This window comes from Sabethes cyaneus, chromosome 3, assembly GCF_943734655.1.
Source record: "Sabethes cyaneus chromosome 3, idSabCyanKW18_F2, whole genome shotgun sequence".
NCBI classification, from domain to species: Eukaryota; Metazoa; Arthropoda; class Insecta; order Diptera; family Culicidae; genus Sabethes; species Sabethes cyaneus.
In genome coordinates this window covers 133,092,418-133,108,719 of record NC_071355.1, presented here as the reverse complement: position 1 = coordinate 133,108,719, position 16,302 = coordinate 133,092,418, and the positions used below count along the sequence as shown (strand labels likewise).

The following is a 16,302-nucleotide window of genomic DNA, read 5'->3' as shown; positions in this document are numbered from 1 at the left end:
AATAAGACTGATGGAAGTAAAACAGTGTTATTTAGAAGCCAAATGGCAAATTTACCATCAGTTCTGGAACATCCGGTGCCAGTTTCGGGGGACATTTTTAGGTTTTGAGATAATTCACCATGCGGCACTTCAAATAACATCGCGTTGATAAAATAACAATAATGGAAGTACAATGGGGCGTCAGTCGCATATAGTCCAGTACCTGGTATTTATAATGAACCTTAAAACGGGGGAACTCGGGGCAGATGAATTATCCTGCAATCCAAAAATGTCCCCAAAAAGTGGGTACCGGATAATCCGGAACCGTTGGTGAAATGGTAATTTTGGCTCCAAAATTTTTCTATTGTACTTCCATTAGTGTTATTTTATCAAACCCATGTGATTTGATGTACCGCATAATGAATTATGCTATCCAAAAATGTTTTCATAAACCGTGCACCCGATGTTCCAGAACCGATGATGAAATGGCCATTCGTATTCAAATTCTCCCCATAGTTCTTATAACTGTCTTATTTGATCAAGGCGTTGTGATTTGATGTGCCGCAAGATGAATTATTTCAAAATCCAAAAATGTCCCGCGGAACCAGGTACCAGATGTACCGGAACCGATGGTAAAGTATTTTACTCCATCAGTCTTATTTAATCAAGCCGATGTGATTTGATGTGTAGCAAGATGAGTTATCCTAAAACACAAAAATGGTTACAAAAAGCGGGTACCGGATGTTCCGGGACCAATGCAGATGTTGCCATTTACCTTTTAAAATGTCTTTATTATACTTTCAATAGTCTTATGTTATCAAGCTGATGTAATTTAACGTGTCGCAAGATAAATCATCCTAAAGTTTGAAATTGTCCTCAATAACCGGATACCGGATATTCCAGAACCGATGGTGAAGTGGCCGTTTGGGTACAAAATGTCCCCATTGTACTTCCGTTAATCTTATTTTATCAAGACAATGTGATTTGATGTGCCGCAAAATGAATTATCTCAAAATATAAAAATGTCCCCCGTGAACTGGTAGTGGGTGTTCCGGAACCGACGCAGAAGTGGCCATTCGCAACAAATATTCCCCAACATACCTTGTGTTCCAGTTGTTGGCCATAGCTTTTAAACGAGGTAAAGAAAACGAAATTCGGATTGAAAATGGATGAATGAGAGCATTTCGAAACTTGCGTCATTTTCGACCACAATGCATAATATGTAACTTTTTTCTAATGCATTAGGAAGCTTAACAGAACTGTCGACCTCGTCCTCCACCATCCTCTAGTTTTATCAATATCTTTTTCTGCTGATACAACTGCCAGAAGTGTTGACCCCAGTGCTGAACATAGACTCAACTTTCGGAAAATCGATTTCGATGTGCTACATGACTGCTTGCAAGGATTAAGGGGAAACCGAAAGTGGCTCAAAGATGGCTGGATAAATGGCTACCGTTCGAAGCATGTATTGTTTTGCACCTTAAAAATGCATCTGTATTGGCAGAGCACGCTTTCGCCACGGAATCAGTGCTTCCAGTGCTGTTACAATTTCCTAAAACTTGTCATTCCATTTATCGATCAACAACGCTATATATCAACAAACGCTCAGCAAAACATAATTGCTAATGGAAAATAAATTGTACTGTAACTGAAGAGTAGTACGCTGAAACGTTACGCGATATATTCATCAGTTTCATTATTTCACCGAAAATTTTCAACTAAACCTGAAGATAGTGATTTTGCGGTGACTTAAAATCAAAGAAAAATAAATTGAACTGATCATATCGATCATTACGTGTTCATAAAAGCGACCAATGTATAATTTGGAATTAGTTAATAGATATTTTGTTGCGCACATATTTCATTGTACTAGCGGTTTCCGAAAAAGCAGAAACACAGTATCAAACTTTCGTCACATCAATGAGCTTTTAAAGAGCTTTCAACTTTCGCCGCATCGATGAGCTTAGAGTGAAGTAAACAAACAAAACGCAAACGTAGGAATCAAAAACGTAATCGATGCAAGCGGATTAATTAAACATCCTAGTGATCCTACGCATTATTCAGTTGCTGCTGTTAATTTTGATTGAATCGGAATGCCTTGATAAAGAAAACAAACCATTTTTCGGGATGTTTATAGTCAGTGCGGTTGGCTGCGGATCAGCTGTTTATGTTTGCAAGCTCCGCTATTTGACATATATTACCAATACTAATGCAATATTCAAATAAACGTTTAGGTTTTTAACGAACACATGAGATGTACAGTACAGTGTTTGTCGCACTAACACAATAACGTTAGCCACTTTCGGTATCGCCTTAAATTGGAACGCAATACTGAACTGTAGTGACGTAGATGATATGGCAGAAAGCTTTTGTTCATGTATTTGTGAATGGTTGCCATCGAACTTACCAGTTAGAGAAGTTGTTAGAGAGTTGAGTAGAGAGAATGAGTGCGTGATGCCCATCAGCGTCAACTTCGGCGTTATCGTTTCGCTGAATCAAAGAATGCATTTCGGTCTTCTAGCAACGCCTGTCGAAAACTAAACTCACGACTAAATAAGTCGTATGTAATTGCGCGTTCAATCTAGGTTGAGACATAATCCAAAATGCTTCTGGAATTTTGTTAACTCGAAGGGGAAAAATTCAGCTATATCGTCACTAACGTTTCTGGATAATGCACAGTCGTTTTCGAAATCGAAAACCTGCGAGCCTACGTTTGCTCAATTCTTTGCCTTTGTTTTTGCATCGGACGTTGCTTTAGACCAAGAAATTGAACAAGCAACCAAGCAAATTGAACAAGAAACACTCAACCAGCGATCGTGGCTGCAATTAACAAAATGAATAGTTCGTTTTCTCCTGGCCCTGATTGAATCCCTGCTGCTGTTTATCGTCGATGTGCTGCATTGCTTGTTTATCTACTCAGTCTGATATTTAATAGATATTTCGAACAATGTAAATTTCCAAAAATCTTGAAGCAATCGCTTATGTTCCCTGTATTTAAGAGAGATGACAGGAGAAATGTTTGTAATTATCCTGGAATTACTAGTCTTCAGCATTCTCCAGCAATTATTCGAGATAATTGTCTCGCAAAGTATTCTTTCCAGTGTGACATGCTGTATGTCTTCAGATCAACATGGTTTTATGCCTGACCGATCGGTTACCACGTATTCATTGAATTTCACGTTTACTTGTTTCACACAAATTGAACCGAAAGCTCAACCTGAGGCGTGGTTTATATTGACTTAAAGCAGCTATTGATAGAATTGACCATCGTATACTTTTGCACAAGCTACGTCATCTAGGAGCCTCAAATAATTTGACTGAATGGCTTAACGCTTATCTTAGCGATAGAACACTACGCGTGAAATTGGGAGCATGTATTTCGTCACTGTTTGGTAACTTTGGTGGAGTACTTCAAGGGAGCAACCTGGGACCTTTGCTGTTCACGATATTTTTCAACGATGTTGCATCTCGATGGTGAGTGTACACTCGTTATTGTCAACGCAATAAGCTGATTTCAGCGTCATCTCATTTCATCGTATTGCGCAGCCAATTATTTTCGACTGCCACATTGAAGGTGTTAAGCTCATCAGAGTCGAATAGATTAGTAACTTAGGTGTTCTGATGGATAAGAAAGTTTCCTTTGCCAATCATCGATCAGCTATCATCGCAAAAGCTAACCGATAGTTAAGCTTCATAATGAAAATAGCCAAAGATTTCAACGTTCCTTATAGCATTAAAGCTTTGTATTGCTCATTGGTTCGTCCTATTTTGGAGAATACCGCATGGGATATACGAATACAGAGAGTTCAAAAACGATTTTTTCGCGTTACGCTATCCAATTTGCCATGGCGAGACCCTGCGAACCTTCCGCCTCATCGCGATCGCTGCAAAATAATCAAGCTTGACACTTTGACCAGATGCCGGAAGATTCAACAGGTAACTTTTGTTGCCAAGCTTATAAACAACGAGGTCGACTGTCCACGACTGCTATCACTACTTGATGTCCGAATTCCATCGCGGTCTCTCAGAAATGTCATGTCACGTCAACCGAGATTTCATCGCACAGCGTTTGGATACAATGAGCCTATATCATCGATGATACGTGCTTTCGCTTCTGTTGAAGACATGTTCGAGTTTGGGGACAGTTCCAGTATTTTCTCGCGTAAAATAGCAAGATCTGAGTTTTTTTGCTATATGACAATTGTAATGTGATATTCTTACAGTAAAGATTCGAATGAACGCCTTGCGTTTAAAAAGTCCTAATAAACCAATAACAAGAACAACAACAAATAATAACAATGAAAATAATAATAATATGTGCCAGTTGCAGTATAATATCGATGTGCAGTAGTAGAGGTGTGGAGCAACGTACCGTTTGTTTGTGTTAGCAGCGCAAATAATGAAAACAACAGAGATGACGTCAATCTCGCACAACATTCTACGGGCATAAAAAAGCATAAACATTGTGCCGTACAACAGTGATACCAACCCTCTTGTACTTTTTAGCAGGCTTCATTCTCGGTTTTTGCTCAGTAGATGCTCATTTGAGTACAGTGCCTCAACTAAACAGAATTCGAAAAAGTAGTGTAAAGGCGATTGTAGAGCTAATTATTATCTACGATATTGACTGAAGTTTTTGGAGCGTCTTAGTAGAATACGAAACCTAAAATTAAACAAGAAGAAAACTTATCCAATTTAATTCTACTATGTATATTTTATTTACGACAGATACGTATTTCGTCTACGACTTGCAGGCTTCCTCAGTGTCTGTTTTCGAACACAGACACTGAGGAAGCCTGCAAGTCGTAGGCGAAATACGTATCTGTCGTGAATAAAATATACGTAGTAGAATTAAATTGGATATGTTTTCTTCTTTTTTAATTTTAGATCTACGATATTGTTGAAGAAAGTATAATTCTATCTTTCGTACTTACAGCGCTATGGGGCTGCTACCCCGTTGGTAGCCAAATGAGCGCTCTTTTTGCTACCAACGGGATAGCAGCCCCATAGCGTCGTAAATACGAAAGATAGAACTATACTTTCTTCAACAATAATGTAAATGATAATTAGCTCTACAATTACCCTTTACACTACTTTTTCGAATTCTGTTTAGTTGAGGCACTGTAGTCAAATGAGCATCAACTGAGCAAAAAACCGAGAATGAAGCCTGCTTTTTAACATACTACGAACACAAACGTGCACAAAACACAAAATATCCGAAGACCGAAACCAGGTTTATTTTATATGAAAACACAGGATTTCGGATGTTGATCCAAGAAATTTTAACTTTCTGTAAAATAGAATGGGCATATCAATTGCAGAAATACTCGAAATACAGCATGGAGCGTATTATACTGCAGCTGGGGCATATTGCACACACATCCGAGAAATCCAAATTTTAGATGCCGTTTTTAAGCAATTTCTTGCATTGTTATTCTACAATATTGGAGGAAGAGCAATTTTAGAACTAGAGCAATTAATTTTCAGCGCGAAAACTAACAAATACTCGTAACTATTACGTCTATCTTGGGTAGCCCAATTGAGATATATCCATTTATTCTTAAGGAGGGCATATTATACTACCTTACCTTATTGCCATGTGGAATATGTCTCTGGTACAGGTGTTTCATTTTTATTCGTATCGAATACAGTGACGCGACCTACCCAGATAACCAAAAAGCAATAGCATAAGCTGGAAATCGTCCGCTTATTGGCATATCTGGCATTTTATATTGCACGTTGCTGTTTATTAGACTTTTGACTGATAAATCGCATTAAATTGGCATCCAAAATTCTATTCAAATTCTGTTTGCAGGTAATCAGCTGCAAATAAGCATCGCCAGCAGTAAGCAGTTAAGTAGTTGTATATTTTGCCAGAATAACTTTTAGGTAGTAAGTAACTGTGACCGAAATGCTTATTGATCTTGTAGGAATTGGGCATTTAACATCTTCAGAAAGGATTTAATATTCGCCCCCCACATTCAATCTTAGCCTCTTGTAGTCTCTACTTTTTCGTCCCCGTGCCGATATTCGTGACGTTATCAGTTTTTACAAGGAATTATTCAATTTTAATTATGTTTGGAATTTCGGCATTATAATATGAATTAATAAGAATCGCCTTTTCTTTTTTTCGCAACAGTATTCGATTCTCGAATCGCAATTGACTTAGTGCTACCCATACATTTCCAGGGATTGTCGTTATCAGAGTTTAAATAACACATACATCCAGTTTGAGAACATTTGCATCACAAGTTTCATATATTCTTTATATGCTTCTTTGGCAAAAGTAAAAATTTTTTTCGTTAATTCAGATGAAGGTGTCATGATTGGCATAGCACTTCTTTTTCGATGCTATAATTGGGTCATTTCATCACAAATGACCACTGCCACTCCGGTTGCAGTCAACCATGTTTGTTTTGAACCAAAATTGGTGCAAAATCATGCTGTTCTCATATTCAGTTGAAAGAAAATATATGCTGATTGAATAATGTGTGTGTGAAGGTAAACAAATTGATTTGCTGTTGTTCATCACAGTGCTGATTTACCGTTTTTTACGTTTTCACGGATTTTTTCTTCACTGCAAACTACTTGTCGGACGCATCCCGAACAGGAGCGAATAGCCAAATAATAACAAAATGTGTTATTGGAAATCGAATAACTCATATCAAAATTTGGTCTTGTTTTAGCTGACATAGTTGATAAAATAACATAAAATAATATCAAAATTTTACTCCTTTAAAATTAAAAGAATAACTACTTGTGTTATTTGAATAACAAAGCAATAACATGACTGTATTCAGAGTTTAGAATAACATATTTTAGTATTATTAAGGTATTGAATAACAAATGCAGTAGCATATGAGATATTAAAAAATCATTTTATAAAATGTTTATAATCTAAAATCTCTTTAATCAATAAAACAAAAATTTATTAAATTTACCGAATGTCATTTTAAGGCTAAAATAAGATATGATAACAAAATCAGTTATTAAACTCATCTTACAACCACTGTTTAAAATATCTACTCAATAACAAAATGTGTTATCAATGTATCTCCATATCTATTCAATAACAAAATACAGTGGATCCCCGTTCGTTTGAACGATTCCTCATGCAAACTAACGGGGTTCGTTTTCAATTTTAACAACTAGCAACCCTAGATATGCTTAAACTTGTATGAACTGACCGCCCTGCTCTTTGTTATTGTTTTGGTGGTTTGATTTAGTCTCGTTCAGTTGGTAGTTGCAAGCAGCGAATATGTTATTCTCCGATCGGATTTCTATCGTAATCGTTGGGAAACGAAATGTGAAACTGATTAAACTAGGATTAAACACGCTAGATCAGTACAAACAAATCGTGTTTATGTGCATTGTCTGCGAAGGAAAATGATGCCATGTTGAGAATGACATTTGAACCATTTTTAATTTGCACATCGTGCTAACCAGCGGGGTTCAAATTAAAAAGTGTTCAGATTAAAAATGGTCAAATGAACGGGGGCCCACGGAATAGCATTATAACACAGTTTGATATTGGTTTTATATTATTTTGCTCTTCGCTCCTGCTCGAGACTTTTAGCTTGGTGTATTGTTATTTTGCATTAAAAAGTACAAGGGTCCGTACCTAGTGGCACGGGCGCAGGCTTAACGTAGGGCTACGACTGTAGAGCAATTTATCTCCTAATCTTGATGTATATACAAACTTCGTATTGCCACAAATTAAACTGTACATAAATTGTGAATCTCGGATGACTTTTGTCCCAATCTCGAGCTTTGCAAGTTTCTGAGGAGTTCCTGGGTGTTTAAATATACAAATTTTCCTCACAGTAAAGTAGAAAACAACTCCCCCATTGCTTAGCCTGATAAAATAAAGCGGATAGCATTTAAATTTTCGCCATCATTACAAACCATTTCGCCGTATACCATTTTGCAGAACACCACTTCTCGGTTGACCATAACGCGGAATATAGAGTTTCGCAGAATACCATTTCGCGAAAAACCTTACGCGGGATATACCATTTCACGGAAAATCTTTTCGTGGAAAGTATCAAAGGAAAGTATCGTAGGAGTGACCCAACTCAAGGAAAGTAATAGAGGTCAGTAGATCTAGGAAAATAAATAAACTTAGATAGAGGTAATCTCTACGGGGAGCTGCCCCCCGCAGTGGCCGGCGCTTCCGATGGCATGTCGCCGGCAACATTCGCGGCCTGTGGCCGTCTCGCCCTGAATCATCTAATGTTACTATTGATAGTTTTTGGTGGTCTTGTTATTGACTAATATTATATGGAAGAGTTTAAAATTTCTCGAGTTCGATTAGTTTCTGAATTACGCAAAAATTTCTGTTTTATTTGGATGAGAGTTCTCACACATACCTTACAGAAATTAAAGATTGTTTTTATTACTCATGGTTCCCCATGTTGAAGGGATTTTACCAATTCAATTCTATTTTATCAACAGCACATCTTTTCACTACACTTCTAACGAAACGGCAAGCATGCGTATTCATACAGTCATATTATAGTCGAACATTACAGCTGTAGCACATTTTTCCAACACAGATATTAAACTCGCCTAGGTTTAATCGTCTCGCAGTAAAGAATCTGCGATCTGTTGGGACAATGAACTTGTGTCATTTTTTCTGATACACTTCCCTAACACAGACATCAAATTGGACTAGGTTTAATCGTGTTCGTAAGAAATCTGTTGGCTCGAGGGTGCTTTGTCGCTCTTTCTGGCGTACTTCCCAAGCAAGAACATCAAAATGATCTAGGTTTAATCGCGGTGTTAAGAAATCTTGTTGAAATGAGGAAACTTGGTCACTTATTTTGGCTTACTTCCCAAGCACAGATATCAAATTGGTATTGGTTTAGATCATCGTAAAGAATCTTCCAACCAATCACGAAACGAGAATTCTGGTAAAACATAGGCTCATTATTTTCAATTTTTCAATAGTTCAACATCAAGAATCCATACTTTTCTTTATTTGATCCAATTAGAAGATTTTTTGGAATGACACCCTATACCAGCTACCTTCCTGAAAGCCGTAGTCCTACGTCAAAAAAATTCCTGCCTCCAAAACCCCCCACATGCCAAATTTGATTCCATTTGCTTGATTAGTGCTCTAGTTATGAGGAAATTTGTATTTCATTTGTATGGAAGCCCCCCCTCTTAAAAGGGAGAGGGGTCATAATTCCCTTTCTAAAGAGAAGAGGGGTCTCAATTCACCATAGAAAAAAATCATGTCTCTAGAAACATCAACCCACATGCACATGCCATATTTGCCATTTATTATGTGTACATTATTCTAAGTAATAGGTATTACTATATAAAACTTTTTTACTCCCCCAGTGTGATTTGATAGAACCATGTGATGTGCGGGTTCGCTGCACAAATCTTGTACCAGGTTTTCGATGTGAACCTTGTCCACCTGGATTCACAGGTTTACACAGTGAAGGATTATATGCCACTACATTTGAGTACGCACTACAGAGGCAAAAATGCAGCGACATCAATGAGTGTGCGGATGGATCAGCCCGTTGCGGTAAAAACTCGATGTGTGTAAATACTGAAGGATCATATGAGTGTCAGTGTAATCGTGGGTTTGTACGAAATTCTACATATGGATGCTTTCCTGTAGATGGAATGTGCCTAGATGGTACTATTTGCGATAGGAATGCTGTCTGTAGGCATGCCGGTAGTAACACCTACAAGTAAGTATCACTTTTTAAACCCACACTCAGGCTTGATTTGCTCTTTTTACTTTATTTTTGCTCTTTTAACTACAGCGTCCCAGTCAAACGAAATTCGAAACAGTGATGCATAGGCCAATTGTAGAGTTGATTATTATCTACAATATTATTGAAGAAAGTACAGTTTTATCTTTTATATTTATGGCGCTATGGGGCTGATACCCCGCTGGTAGCCAAAAAAGCACTCTTTTTGCTACCAATGGCATTGCAGCTCTGTAACGCTATAAATACAAAAGATTAAACTATTCTTTCTTCAACAATATTGTAGATAATAAGTAACTCTACACTTGTCCTATAAATCACTTCTTCGAATTCTGTCTGGTTGAGGCGCTGTAGTCAAAAGAGCAAAAAAAAAAGTAAAAAGAGCAAATCAACCCTGCCACACAAAAACTAACGAAACCCAAACTTAACTTTTGACTCAAATCGGCACTACTGTGACTATACCATAATTTAAGTTAATTTTGCCTTAAAATTTGGTTGAAAACAACGCATTTTGCGAAAAAATCGGTGGGATTATGATACAAGACACGACGTAGTAGTACGTTGTTATCAGCGTTCAAAACATAAACAAAACTCAAAGTTGCTATTTGTTAGCTTATATGATGCATCAATTGTGTACAGGAACTAAATGAAAAAAAAATCAGTGTGGACAACTTTACAACTCCTTTTTTAAGACACCTGCAAAATTTATTAATATAGCTACACATTGAATTGACACTTAATTTTACGTTTAACATGATAATTTCATAGATAAAAGCAAGCACAACACATAATTTTCTTACTAAAACATCTGCAGGAATATTCTCATTTCTCACATCAGTTCGCTTCTGGTGGGCTAGGATTTATCTCACCCGCTTGCCTGCACGAGTTACACTGGTGCAGCTTAATAACCAGCGCATTATATGCAGCGTTGAATGTCGCACGTTCACGCTGTACTTAAGTAACAGGAATGCAGATTCCCGAAGATAACGTGCTATTTTCTCTGGATGTGACGTCGTTCTACACCAACGTCTCAGTAGATCACGCAATAGACTGCTTGAAGGAGAGGCTCGAAGAAGTCAGCAAACACACGAATATCGACTGCGAAAGCTTCATATCGGCAGTTAGCCTCGTACTGGAATCAACGTTCTTCTTGTACCGAGGATCAACCTACTCTCAATGCTTCGGTTTTCCATTGGGGGCTCTCTCTCACCGGTGATCGCAAATATCGTGATGGAGAGTCTAGAACAGCAATGCACAGCTGAACTGCAGAGAAACAACATCCAACTGAGAGTTTATCGCCGATATGTGGATAACTGTTTCCGCGCAGCAGCTGCCGAACATATTAATGAAATTGTCGATACATTCAACCGCTTTAACAGCAGACTACAGTTTACAGTAGAAATGGAAGAGAATCAACGCCTGAAATTTCTTGATATGATGCTACACAGGAATGGTGAGCGGATAGAAAAAGTACAAGGGTCCATGCCTAGTGGCACGGGCGCAGGCTTGAAGTAGGACTACGAATGTAGCGCAATTCGTCTCCCAATGCTAAAGCCGGTGATTTTTGTATGAATTTCATATATAGATGCTCAAGTTGCGCATTAAAGAATTGTGTTCTTACATGTGAGAAATTCATAATTTCAACTCTTCAGCTAATTTATATGGTGGACCTGAAAAGGTCCGTTTGTTAATCTCTAATTCTCAAATTTCTGACTCGCAGTGTCCATTGTCAACTTTCGTCCTTCAGATGGGCTCCCACCAATTTAAACCCTTCTGTTTCCGCGACCAAAATTTGGATTTTCTAGCTTATTTAATATTCTATTATAGCAGCTTATTGTCAATTGCAAGTAAAATTGTACCATCCAAAGTGCGATATCGCTCATAAAGTGCTATTTTGCATTAAATCGTTTCGATCTTCGGCGCACTTTTTCGTTATTTTCCAAGCAATAAGTGCGCCGAAGAGACCGAAACGATTTAAGCTAACATAGCACTTTTATGAGCGATTGCGCACTTATTGATTGGACAATTTTCCTTGCAATTGACAATAATAGATCGATGTTTTGAATCCAACACGGTCGGCGTAATTTCCATTCCACACCAAACAATAATCGGCTGCTGCCGAGTTTTCCACCTTTGCCGCGTCCGGATCCGGACAGGGAGATAAAAGCGTAACTCTCATTATTATTTGTAACCCAAACAACGCGAAAATGATGCCGTTCACAAAATCAATTCAACTGCTTCATATACTTATTCAGTAGTTCTTAAAAGAACTGATTGTTTTCTACCAGCTGTTAATAATATAAATCGAAGAAATTTACTGCTTGGCAGCAGCTTTTTTCGGACCGCATTCTCCGTTAGAACAACTTCTCTGGCTTTGGAGTTTTCGGTGCCTTTGTTATGGTCTTCTTTGACTTAGTAATCTTGCTTCTCTCTAGCAAGTTTGGCAGGCGAAGGAACCAGAAGCGCCAGTTCTTTGTTTGGACCAGCTTTCTCTTGTTGAAAACTGATTTCAAAGCCTTTTTCACGAATGTGTCCAACCTTGAAACGTCACTATTGTAGCTGGCGGCTTCGGTTTGTTGGCGTATCGCTTAGTGAATTTGGATGTCTTCGTTGCCTTATTCCGGGGAAGTAGCAACAGCTGAAGCTCAACGATTTTTGAGCGGATTATATAGAGCGTAAATTAAATACAATCAAACTTTGATCCCTTTGATTTAAAGGGAATTTAATCCATAGCTCTTCTCCTATATATTTCTGTCATCCGTGTTAGGGAAGCATTGGCGTGAGAAGGCAAAATTTTTTAGCAGAAATAAAATTAAAGAAGACCGCATGGTGAGTCACCACATATTTAACGTTTTATAGATCAAATCAGAAGAAATTCTTCATGATTTCAAGAATCAGCGACATTTGGAAATTTAATTAAAGATATTTAGTATACAGAAAATTTTCATCTCTTCATAAACAAATTCGTTCGTTCTAGAAAGGACGGGTTGTGGTAAATGATGTGGTTGAAAATCCGGCCAGCAGAATGGCTTGAATGTTTGAAACAGCATCTCCCAGGGCAATGGTGACAATGGTTACCGGGCAGAGCATTTTCCATTGATTCAAGCTCTTCCGCTCCCGCAACCAAATATTCTAATATAGCAGATAACAGATCGATGCTCCGGCGCACTTTACACCGAACATTGATCCGCTGCTGCTGCTGCCGCTGCGCTGCGTTTTGCCAGTTTGCCGAGTCCAGTGAGGGAGATATAATCGCAACTCTCTGCTGTCTGCTCTGTACCGTACCGATGTCAATGCGAAAATGATGCCGTTCGCCGGCTTACTTCTGATTATATACCAGAGCAAACGGCAGCAAGTTGTAACAAAGGCGGTTCAACGTAGGGCAGAGAATCATAGACACGAAAGAAAGGCGGTACAACGTACAACGAAACCGTACATTGTTTGAACAAAACCGGTGTCCGGTGCTTCCTTAATGAACAGCTACCAGTTTCTGCAGAGCAACCTAATATGAAGCATCGACATCGTCTTCATGCCACCGAAAATCAGTGGAAAGGCCGCAAAGCGCGATAGGAAAAAGACAGAAATATTCTTCGGAAGGTTTGTCTTAATACAGTTTAAACATGTAATTTCTGACGGGCTCGTACTTCGAACGCTCATACTAAACTGCCAACATCACTTTAAAATGTGAGAAAAATCAATTTTACTGCTTCGTATACTTTTATTCAGTAGTTCTTAAAAGAACTGATTGTTTTCTACCAGATATTAGTAATGCAAATCAACGAAATTTACATCTAGGCAGCAGTTTTTTTCGGGCACCTTCTCCGCTGGAACGACTTCCTTTGACTGGGGCTTGCGGTGCCCTTGCTACGGTTTTCATTGGCTTAGTAGATTTTTGTTCGGGGATACCATCGCATATTTACTAGTACAGCTTTAATCGGAGCCGCCTTTGCAGCAGTTAGCAAAGATAAATTGTTTTCGTCCGTTCTATCAACCTTGTACGAATCGGAATCGCCTGTTCTTTTTGTTTGGACCAGCTTTTCGACAGCTAATTTCAAAACCTTTTTCATGAATGTGTCCAACTTTCGAACGTCACAATTGTGGCTAGCGGCGATTTACTTCTAACGGCTTGCAGCGAGGATCCATTGATTTTACTGGTATTGATAGCAACAAAAACCATACCGTTCGCTGGCGGACGAGTCGGTGGCTTCTTCGGTTTGTTGGCGTCTTACTTGGTGAATTTGAATGTCTTCGATGCCTTATTCCGAGCAAGCAGCAACCGCTGAAGCTCAACAATTTTCGAGCGGATTCTATAGAGCGTAAGCGTAAAGAAATACAATCCAAGGTCAGCTTAACCCATAGCTCATTTCGTATATATTTCTGTCATCTGTGCTAGGGAAGCATTGGCGCGGGAAGGCAAAAACATGAAAATAATGAAATAATGAATATCCGTCTAAAATTTTCTCAATTATTAAACGTTTGTTTGGAAAACATGGAATCTATTGTATTGTTATGGATTTTTTGAAAAATTTCCAATCGATTGATACCAATATCTCTAGAATCTGTTGACGGATGACTGAGTTATAAGCGTGCAAACCATAACCACTTTTCGTTACATGTTCCCTTTTCATTTTTCTAAAGTGCACCCCAATATAGAAATCAAAGAAGTAGTCCTACTTCAAAATCATGGCTACCAAAACAAGAGGACGGTAGGTACCTTGATTTCAATTCTCATAGCCCATATGCACAAAAATGCAATACAGCAATAGCGCTAATCGATAGAGCAATCAAATCCCACCAGGGAAGCAGAAAAGCGTTGTGTACCTAATCCCAAGCGGGACAGACGATGGGAAGGTATACATAGGACAGAAAGGCAGGAAACTGGAGACGCGGGTAGCGGAACACAAAAATGATGCAAAAAAGGGAGAGGCGGAACCGGGACTATCACAACACGCTACAAGAAGGACATCTGTTTATTTTCGACAAAACGCGAATTTTGGAACGGACTGATAATCAAAAGAGCAGGCTGGCTGCAGAGATATTCCAGATTAAAATTTTCGGCGAAGATAAAACCGTAAACCTACAAATAAACGCTTACTCTCTTTGGGTACAGGCACGAATGCATCGCTGATGTAGTGTCTAAAATTAATAAAAAAAAATTGGATTACTGCGGTTTTTTTTACCAATTTTTAAATTCGAGCGGTTTTCTCAACGACTTTTAGATTTTAAAAATTAGAGGGGTTGTGTACAAGACACGACCGCATATATAGGTGACGCAGGACTACGTAAGTCTCTTTGTAATGATGGTGGCATGTATTCATGCCTGTAATCATTCGATTCTTCATGTATACACTGAACCCCCGCTAATATGAAAAACACCTCGTTCAGATTGGGCGAGTTCATTTTCAATCTGAACATTTGGTAACTCTATTCATTTTCACATACGCGCAAGACGCGCACCCTATGAACTTGTTGTTTTGATTTGACGAAAACAAATGTTTTAAAAACATCTCAAACATGCGCGAATTCTAAACGTCCGGTTTGTATAATAGGTAATTGGCTCGGCAGTTTCGACTAAAATGGTCTATTTTGAGTGTTGGAGAGAGGTAAGTTCCATATGAGCTATATTGCCAAAGCTCTAGAGCAAGAGGAAACACATTAGGTTTTTTGCCTTTTTCTAATTTACCCGGTCAACTTTAACGTCAATTGTGTATGACGCTTGATCGGTTTTTAATGTGAACGCATTCATACCTCCGAGGTACAGATTAAAAATGTTCAGATTAAAGAAGGTCATACCAACGGGGGTACACGATACATGCTATATGCAACATATATACATGCTACATGCGTTGTATGTAACATTTATTAAAGTAGTAACATTGCATACGTTCAATTCTCAAAATATTGTGCATTTGAAAACAATTTAACAAAATCAAGAACACAAACTATTGCTTTCCTGCTACCTTACTGAAATTAAAGATTGTTTTTATTATCCATGGTTTCCCACGTTGAAGGGATTTTACCAATTCAATCCTATTTTATCAACAGCACATCTTTTCACTACACTTCTAATGAAACGGCAAGCATGCGTATTCATACAGAGTCGTGTTATAACCGAACACTACAGCTGTGGCACATTTTTCCAACACAGATATCAAGTTCGCCGAGGTTTAATCGTCTCGCAGTAAAGAATTTGCGATCTGTTGGGACGACGAACTTGTGTTATTTTTACTGGCACACTTTACTAACACAGCCATCAAGTTGGACTAGGTTTAATCGCGTTCGTGAGAAATCTGTTGGCATGAGGGGGTTTTGATACTCTCTCTGGCGTACTTCCCAAGCAAGGACATCAAAATGGTCTAGGTTGAACCGCGGTGTTAAAAAATCTTGTTGAAATGAGGAAACTTGGTCACTTGCTTTGGCTTACTTCCCAAGCACAGATGTCAAATTTGTATAGGTTTAGATCATCGTAAAGAACCTTCCAACCAATCACGAAGCGAGAATTCTGGTGAAACATAGGTTCATTATTTTCACTTTTTCAATAGTTCAACATCGAGAATCCATACTTTTCTTCTTTTGGGTCAATTCTTAGAAGATT

The 16,302-nt window shown here is 38.4% G+C and overlaps 1 protein-coding gene across 1 annotated transcript in view; it reads left to right on the top strand.

The window, feature by feature from the left end:
* Window positions 1-16,302, top strand: part of LOC128741476 (cartilage oligomeric matrix protein) — a 204,958-nt gene that overhangs the window by 133,191 nt on the left and 55,465 nt on the right. Inside the window, exon 12 of the mRNA XM_053837321.1 lies at window positions 9,325-9,686. Within this exon, the coding sequence (XP_053693296.1) occupies window positions 9,325-9,686 (362 nt within the window). The remainder of the gene's footprint in view (window positions 1-9,324; window positions 9,687-16,302) is intronic.